General features: G+C 37.1%; 1 protein-coding gene across 3 annotated transcripts in view; it reads right to left on the bottom strand.

Moving 5' to 3' along the window:
* Window positions 1-5,416: 5,416 nt before the first annotated feature.
* Window positions 5,417-9,035, bottom strand: part of PPP1CB (protein phosphatase 1 catalytic subunit beta) — a 51,168-nt gene continuing 47,549 nt past the window's right edge. For all 3 annotated transcript variants that reach the window (XM_067564801.1, XM_067564802.1, XM_067564803.1), the window contains exons 7-8: window positions 7,855-7,989; window positions 5,417-7,188 (exon numbers count right to left, since the gene is read on the bottom strand). In XM_067564801.1, the coding sequence (XP_067420902.1) occupies window positions 7,084-7,188; window positions 7,855-7,989 (240 nt within the window). In that variant the 3' untranslated portion in view covers window positions 5,417-7,083. The remainder of the gene's footprint in view (window positions 7,189-7,854; window positions 7,990-9,035) is intronic.

Below are 9,035 nucleotides of genomic sequence, written 5' to 3'. Positions count from 1 at the left end.
AGAAGAGCCAAGAGAATGATTAAAGGACTGGAAAACATGCCTTATAGTGACTGAGCTTTTTGAGTATTTATCTTAAAGAGATGATTAAGGGGTCACTTGATTACAGTCTATAGGTGTCTACATGGGAAAAATATTTAATACTGGGCTCTTCAATCTAGCAGAGAGATATAACAATGCAATGGCTGGATATTGAAGTGAGGCAAAATTCAGACTGGTAATAAGGTATACTTTTTTTTTTTAATATAACAGTGAAAGTAATTAACCACTGGACCAATTTACCAAGTGTCATGGTGGATTCTCCATCACTGACTTTTTTTTTTTTTTTTTTTTTTTTTTTTTTAAAGTTTTGATGTTTTTCTAAAAGCTATGCTCTGGGAACTATTTTGGGGGAGTTCTATGGTCTGTGTTATACAAGGAGTCAGAACAAGATGATCACAATGATCCCCCCTGCTCTTGGAATCTATTAATCTAAAAAAAATGAATATCATATGCAAAGAAAGGATAGAAAGAATATTCAAGAAAGAAAAAATAAAACAGGGATGTAATTTCAACCTGATCTTGGTCAACCTACATGTCAGTAAACTACCATCACACTGCAACAGTCCTCAAGGCCAGGACTCCCATTAAATGACTCAAAATACCTGCTGTACATTGATGACAACATACAATCACCCATGCAAGTTGGTCTCCATATAAACATGCATCTTCCCAAAACCTACTGCAATACACAGACTCTAAAGGTCAACTGGTGGGTTATGGGGAAAGGAATCAGAAAGCCTCAAAATCACACAAACCAAAATGTTATTACAGGAGCCTAAACACATCCTAAATTATGTACGCCTAGTCCTCAAAAACCATGTAGAGAGTTTCACATCAGTTATTAAACCATTATGAAACAAAAGCCTTCACACCATAAAAAAGCCACTAGAAAGATACAACCTGGTAGGTAAGCTACTGCTAGAACCATTCAACAGCATAGTCCAACCCATTCTACTACTATATGAGTGTGAAGTCTGCAGTCAAAGTTTAACAAATCAACTTTATAGTGGATTGGGATAAAACCATAACAGGATTCCCTGCATCTGCAATACTGCAAACAAATGATCCACATACACTAGTAGCAACAGCTGCAAAATAGAACCAGGCAGATTCCTTTGACTAATCAACAGAAAATATTCAACTTCTGAGGGCATCTCAACCCAAGTCACTAACACTCCCAACACTGTAAGTCTTTGGAACAGAGATCATCATTTATACTTTTGTACAATGCCTAGCCCAATAGGGTCCACCCTGGTTGAAGCATTTAGGTGTTATTTACTATGACATAAATGTCAAGTACTAGAAAATCAAAAACTAAATCCAAACAAACATGATCAACATATCACTACTCCACAGGCTCAACAACCCTAACTTCCTGATCAGTGGTGAAACCAATCCCACCCAAACTGAAAAATTTCAAGATGCTAGACTGGTACTGAAAAACACTACATTATTCATTGGGAAGAGAAAAATAAAAACATCAACAAGACCACTATAGATCTCTACACAGAACTATCACATTAACTCACTATAGTGAAAATGTGCAAAACTAAGATTCACCAAAGAGAATCAGTGACAAAAAAAGTGGAAACCAGGAAGAAAAAAGCAGTCTAAGGACATGTCTAGATTAAAAAAATATGCAACTGGCCTACGTTGCTCACAGGTGTGGATTTTTCACACCTCAGAGCAACATAGCTGGGTCAATCTAATTTTCTAGATTAGATCAGCCTTCAGTCTTATCCCTCCCTAATGAAGTTACCAGCAAGGAAGCTAAAGTTGATGTAAACACCTGTCCACTGAAAAGTGGGTTGACCAATAGTCAGTCCATACACTCAGGCAGCCATCAGATAATAAGAACATTCACTCACTACTGACTTGGGGCTGGACTTGAACTGGTGTCCTAGAGCTCAAAAGCTTGTCTCTCTCATCAGCAGAAGTTGGTCCAATAAAAGATATTACCTTAGCCACCTTGTCTCATTAGGAGAGAAATGGTAGAGAAGGCATGTGCTATATGGCAATTACCAATAAATCAGAAATAGACAATCAAATCCTAAATCAATGTGCAGCCTTTACTGTGGAGGGAACTCAACTACCTCTGGCAGACACTGGGAGGTCTGTCTCCTGCTCACATTTGTATCCTCCTTGTCCCTCACCAATATAATCCATAATGCCTCCATGCTATCCAAAAGCACTTTGGGCTGGATAGAAATGCAACTCCTGAGAACTTGGTCCAAATCTTTGCAAAGGGGGTGAATTTTCCACTATAAATCAGACTAGTTTATTGACCCAGTGCTTACTACAAAAGAAAGACCCAACCCTTTACCTTCTTGCTTTACTGCTTGACACTCCAAATGCTGCCATGAAAAGAGCATCTAAAAACTTTGAAAGTAGACAGTTTTAAGATTAACTTCTGAACCACCTTGCCCCATTAGTAATTGCTAATATTACTACGAAAGTTTATACAGAAAAATATTTCCAGCTGTTTTACTGCAATTTAGCACCTAGGAACAAGGAAAGCTAGCACTGTATGATAGGCCAGCTCTGTACAAACCACTAGCACATTCTCTTTGGACCAGTTTGAGAGCCAAAGCATTAAAGCAGCAATTTCCAAACTTGTGGTCCTTGAGGGTGACTTAAGAAAATTTGTATTGACTATGAATTGAAAAAATGTGCTTCTGGAATTGCACCAGTAATTTTTAAATTGAAGTGTCAATAAGCCTTGTGACCGCAGGTAGACAGAGGAGGCATTGCCTCTTACTGCTTCCTCTGCAATACCAGGTGCAAGCTAGGTGGACTGAACAGCTGCTGTCTCTTGCTTACTGCAGTTGATCAGCAGCAGCTCCCTTGCTGATTTGCCAGAGAGGAGGAAGATGGTCCTGGCTGTTCTATCACCTGAAAAGCTGTAAGAACCCCATGAGGACAGATGCTTAATTGGCACTGCCTGAGTTCATGGGAGTCCCTAGCAATGGGCAGCTTCCTCATCTCCCTGCACTCAGAAGGATAAGAAACTGTAGGCCAAAAAACACTTATGACAGGCTGATTCTCTGCCCAGCTAGAAAATGGTCACCAAAGAACCATACACCAGCTGTAGATAGCTGGAATGTAGCATACATTAGTTACTTACCTTTCCTGCCCTTAATATGCTCCCCATACCAGGGACTGTGGGGAGGAAGATGAAAGTGCTGAATATGGTGCCAACCCTCATTCACACGGACAGAATTCCCAGAGGGGGATTTGGGGATGGTTTCTGCTTCTTCTGTATTACCTGAATGGGACAAATGGAGCAGAGCAGGCCGGAGAATCTCCTCTAATGTAAATCGGCCCTTTAGCCGAACACCACTGCACTAATATTGCACAGTGCAGAATTCAGTTGAACCTAAATCACCTCTCTTCAGATACCAGTGTCCACATGTCTGCCTTAGGCCAACTGGAAGAATGCTTGAATGCACCTCCTTGGAGACATGCAGGTGATCTGAATCAAATTAATCACTCCAGTTTCCCCAGCTCGAGCTTCATCTAACTTTGCTCCACAATGAACAGTTTTTTGTATAGTTAGTGGTTGCTGCCAGCTTGATGCCTAGAAAGTGAAATGCAGCAAGTAGACCAGACTGGCTATCTAGGTAGTGCGTGGCAATCTACAGGCCAACACTGGAGCAGTTACACCAGATATCTGTCCATACCAAAACTGGACCAGTGGAGACTGGCAATGGTGGACTACATTGTGGTCCTAAAGATTTATTATAGAATTATGAGCATTTGTCTGGACATAATTTACATTATAAGTGTGCTATGATAAATATGTTGGCATGCCCAATTTCTGTAGTGTAGACATGGCTTTAGTGACTTACTTTTCAATGACATTTAAAAACAAAGGTCTCTCCACTTCTCAAATTAAAAAAAAAAGGGGGTGATTTGAGAAGTCAATGCATGACAGACCACTTCTGTGCCTCCATTTGTCCATCTGTAAAATGAAATTATATTTCCTTTCTTTTGTAAAGTGTTTTGAGACCTAAAGATGAAAATTGATATATAAAAAGTGGGCTCAATCATAATAAACTCCCCAGAGTTAAGCTTTACTAGATTAACTCAAATGTCACATTATGGCAATGTTTAGAAGCCTCCTAAATCTAAGACCCAAAAACCTCAATTCCCTCAAACCTCACTACAAGTCAGAACAGTACCAAATACTTTTATGGTATCAAATACCTTCATATCTTCAAAGAAAATTAGGATTCTCCTCATTCCCAATTCTTGGCGCTCTACACCTATAAACCACCTGATGCATTTCTAAAGCAAAATTATGAAATTACTGATTTTTGGACTAAATCTGAAAGCTATTTTGCTTCAGTTATTTTTGTCCTTCAGTGCAGTTTAAGGTTAGGTGTTCTATTTTCACTATTATTTCTTGCAGAAGAGGGGGAGATATCCAAACTTCCCCTTAAACTTGGCATCTCAGCTTCGTTGTGATAAATTTAATTTGTTACATTTCACATCTCATTCAGTTCAAGACTGAAAAGACTGACAAGTAGTATTCAACATTGTTAAGTATATGATTGCATCATTTTAGAATGCACTGAAATATTAATTGCTTGCCCTCTAAGTATCAGTATTGACATTCTTGATCTTTCCTTGTTTTAACTGAATGTTTTAGATATGGAACATGAGCTGTCAGCCCTTGACAGGGCAGGGATAGTCAATTTAACAGTAACAATAACTCTTGTATTTTTGTTACAAGCATTAAATCCATCTCCCTACCCAGTCTAAATATCACTTCCTCTCAGTCAGATTTCACTTGTATGGTATCAGTGTATAATGATAGTTCTTCAGGAGTAACATTAGACAATAACTCAATTTCTATTATAAAAGGACATAGGAATTTTAAAAAACCTAAGCAACTCTATGCAGACACTTGATTTCTCTTCTGAAGATCACCTTGCGGGAAGATCTGCAATAAAAGTGAGCACTTTATCCACTATATTATGCAATTCTAGACATTGATATTTTAGGATGTAAAAAGCCTTTCCAAATTTTGTTCAGATTCTGAAAGTGTTAATTTCACTACTTGATGATGTGATTTTTTTTTTCTTTTTTTGGTATATTGGAGACCAGTGCTTGGGCAGAAATCCAGCCTTTCAAAACCTGAACACTGATATAGTCATCACTGATCAACTCAGAAAAGTGTCATACAGCTGTTCTGATGTTACAATATTGCAAAATTTTGAACCAAGTAATGAACATCTGTGCTCCCCTCAGAACAGGCTATAAAAAGTTGTTGTCGAAACAGTAGCTGATCCAGTGTGCATCAAGGACAAAGATAAGCATCAACATAATCAATTGCTAAGTAGCAATTAAAAAGTTTTAAAATAACTAGTCAGACTTCAAATCAATTAGACAACTTTTACTAAATGAAAAAACTACATTTAAAATATGCATTTAAAACAAAATGGAATTAGAAAAAAAGACAAATCCATTTTAAAGAACTTTTTCCATTGTGTCAGAAATCAATCTCTTGCATCATATACCGTGCCAGTTCATAAAATGTAAGTTGCCAGGATCCTCAATTTAACGTTTTCAAAGACAATATTAAAGTCAAGAGTTTTACATCTATTGTTGCACATTTAGAATGGTATAAATCTGAAGCCGTCCCCCCCCCAAAATCTTACAAATTTGACATATTCAATAAAAACTTTTATAATCAATCCAATAGTATTACATCCTATCACCACAAATCTGTCTTACAATTTTTACCCTACTACTAACTTTAACTTCCCTACATCTTGCCATTTGTCCATATGAACCCTTTTAAGAAAGGAGAGAACAGGAAAAGAAATACTGCATAACTCTTGATCATGTACAGAAATTATTGCTACTATAGTACACTACAAAGCAAAAGTCTATACAATAGTATATGAACTTTGATCATGAAAACCCAGGATATAATCTTTAGTGACATAAGCCTTACAATCATGTAGAACATTCACATGGCAATATTAGCCAGTTCAACCACCAGTCAGTTAACATACTGTTCACTGATCAACACCCATTTAAATACACCCTCTTATGAAAAAGTTTCAGCTTTCCAAGGCTTATCAAAGATGGATCTTCATGTTCTGTGGAGCTACGCAAGATGCATTTTGATGCAGATAGGATCTTACTTGGAAGCTAAGCATGCCAAAGGTGTTTTGTGCTAATAAAACCTAAAGCCAAGGTACCACATAATCACGTTACCAACTAATAGGCAATACCATTTTTGTCCTAAGTGAAGTGCCATTGCACAGTGTAATGTCAATAATTTAAAACTGTGTAGTGCGCAAATTCATTTTGTGACAGTTTAAGTTAAAAAGCAAGATAGACTTTTCTGTCCCTCAAACAATGTTGACTGTCAGGTTGTACAGTCCGGGCGCTTTATTGGGTCACTAGTTTAGAAGTAGTTTGCCTTTTTTATTCACTACCATCCTATCACCTTTTTATTACAATGGGGCACACATTTTAAGTAGCAAGATTACAAAGAATGGGGAAAGAAAAATCAGTGGCTGTCCTAAAAAGCTCCTTCCATATTTAATTTAAAAAAAAAAAAAAAAACCCCACACAGCCAGGGAACATGACTAGATACCATATTTGCATCATTCTAGCTACAAAATAACCAAAGTAAAAGCAATCAAGCAACAATAAGACCACATTACACAAATGGAACATCATGCTCTCATCTGGTTTAACTATTACATCAAGTTTTTAACTGGGATGTTGGTCAACTTTAAAAACAGTGATAAGTGAATATGCAATTCAATAGATATTTTTTAAATCTGGATTTTACTCTACGTTGGATATTAGAACTTGGAGCTATACTTGTTACAATACAGTGTTGCACATCTTTCTACTAGAAAAAATTAGTAAAGATCCTTTACCCGTCTCTTTAAGTTAAACGTGTGACATCATAAAGGGTGTCAAATGGCTGGATGGTTTTACAGTGCACACTTATTATATACTGTAATATGGAGTTTTGTCCTTGACAGATCTGATGGGGTTTTGACAGCATTCCTTTCTTCACCTCTTCTTCGGTGGATTAGCTGTACGAGGTGGAGTAACTGGACGTCCAGAATTCAATCCACCATACTGGTACTTGGCTTTCTTTTCAGATGGTTTCAATATCTTTGAATAAAAACAAAGAAACATCTTAATAAGTCAATGACAATTGAGATATGTTCCATATATTATGAGTCAATGCAACAATAAAATTTTTGACTGCATTTCGATTAGTTTTGAGGAACAAAAACAAAGAATATAAACCTCACCACCCAGTTTATTTCCTTATCCCACTTAAGGCAGTTTATAGAGCATAGAGTATGTCGAGCATAATTTCCAATTATTTTGGATTCAGTCCATTCTACTTGGGTAAAAACAGGAGCTGCTAGTATGTGACTTGTCTGAAGCAGAGACACATTAGTTGAGGAGAGGAGTCACAGTACAGGATGCCATCAACTCTGAATAAGATTTGTTCTGTAGCCCGAAATTTGACTGAAGAGGAAGATTAACTCAAGTTTTAAATGTGCACCTGAGAACAGACAAGAATCTAGCATATGGGAGCTATGGAACATGGCAAGTTTATTTACAGGAACTCCAAGCCTCTTAAAATAGCTCCCTGTGGCAAAGCTGGCTTGATGCCAGCCTGCTGTGTAGTACTGTTTTCTGTAGCTCAAGTATTTTCTTAAGATTAGTCCATTTGTGGTGCATGTTTAGTGCCAATGTATAGTTTCCACAAACTTATCCACTAAAAAAAGAACACTGACTAAATTTTAATCTAGAAGCATACTATACCTGAAAGGAACACATCAAAGTTTCATCCACACTCATCATGCCACCAGCATTATCAAATTCTCCACAGTAATTTGGAGCTGAAAATAGGGTGACCAACTGTCTTTTAGCAAAGAATTCATAACCATCTTCAACCACCTGTCAACAGGGAGGAAAAACAGTTGAAGTCAATACAGCTCATCTATTGAGAAGATAAAACCTGCAAGAATTAGATTAATTCTACCACTTAAACTCTTGAGTTCCCAGGCAAGCACTAACTGCTTATGTTATGGAGGCAACAAGTAGGCTGTAGAAGAAACATTTAATGATTGAGAGGTGCACACAGAGATCACTGGACTGTTGTGGCAAATCAGACAAAAATTATAAGTATCTGAAATTAAATAGCTTAAAAACAATTATGCTGATGAAGATAAATTTGAGGAAGACTTGCGAACTTGAAGTTTGGTGAACATGCTCTCAATTGATAAATATTTGGAAACCTTAAATTGAGTACAAAAGTGAAATTTTGTAATTCAAACCATTGTTTTAGATAATATTTAAAAAGGTACCAAATTACTACAGCATCCCATATTGTTCTCTTATTATACTCTGATCCCATTCACACAAACCCCTGTAACGTGTTATATAATCCGTGTTCTAAAGAGAGCTTTCATGAAAATGATACTGTTTTTAGAAGAATTAGCTTCTGCCAGAGATATTGATGATTCTCTCTTTACTAAAGAGAAAGCAGTAATTCAACTCAAACTACAGTGCAAGAAGTTCCTAGTTAAGGCAGATCCCCCACCACCAGCACATACACAGCAGGGGGCTTTTAATGTATTTAAGGCAATGCAAGACAAAGTAGTGTATGCCTAAAATAAAATAGCTTCCATGGGCAGCTAATCTTCATTGTCCAGGTTACGTTAACACTACTGTTTGCCTAAACAACAGCCCTGAATAAAAGATCTGTAGCTGAGTCCATGGAAAGAGATGCATGAGTGTTCAACCAAAGTGCAAGTTCAAATATTTTGTTATTGCAAGACATGCAGTAAAAGCTTGCATCCTTTTATTTTCCAGCAGCAGAAAAAGTTAGTTAAAAACAGTACAAGTAATGAAACTTAACTCCTAGATGGGAGCCACTCAAGAGAAGTCAATTCTTGGTCTATGAAGCTTAATGATACTCCTTTTGAATGGAAACATTTAAC

This window comes from Emydura macquarii, unplaced genomic scaffold, assembly GCF_026122565.2.
Source record: "Emydura macquarii macquarii isolate MOO-44397 ecotype Brisbane River unplaced genomic scaffold, CSIRO-AGI_Emac_v2 contig_2676, whole genome shotgun sequence".
NCBI classification, from domain to species: Eukaryota; Metazoa; Chordata; order Testudines; family Chelidae; genus Emydura; species Emydura macquarii.
Note: the sequence above shows the minus strand (reverse complement) of the source record. Positions and strands in the feature narration are given on the sequence as shown.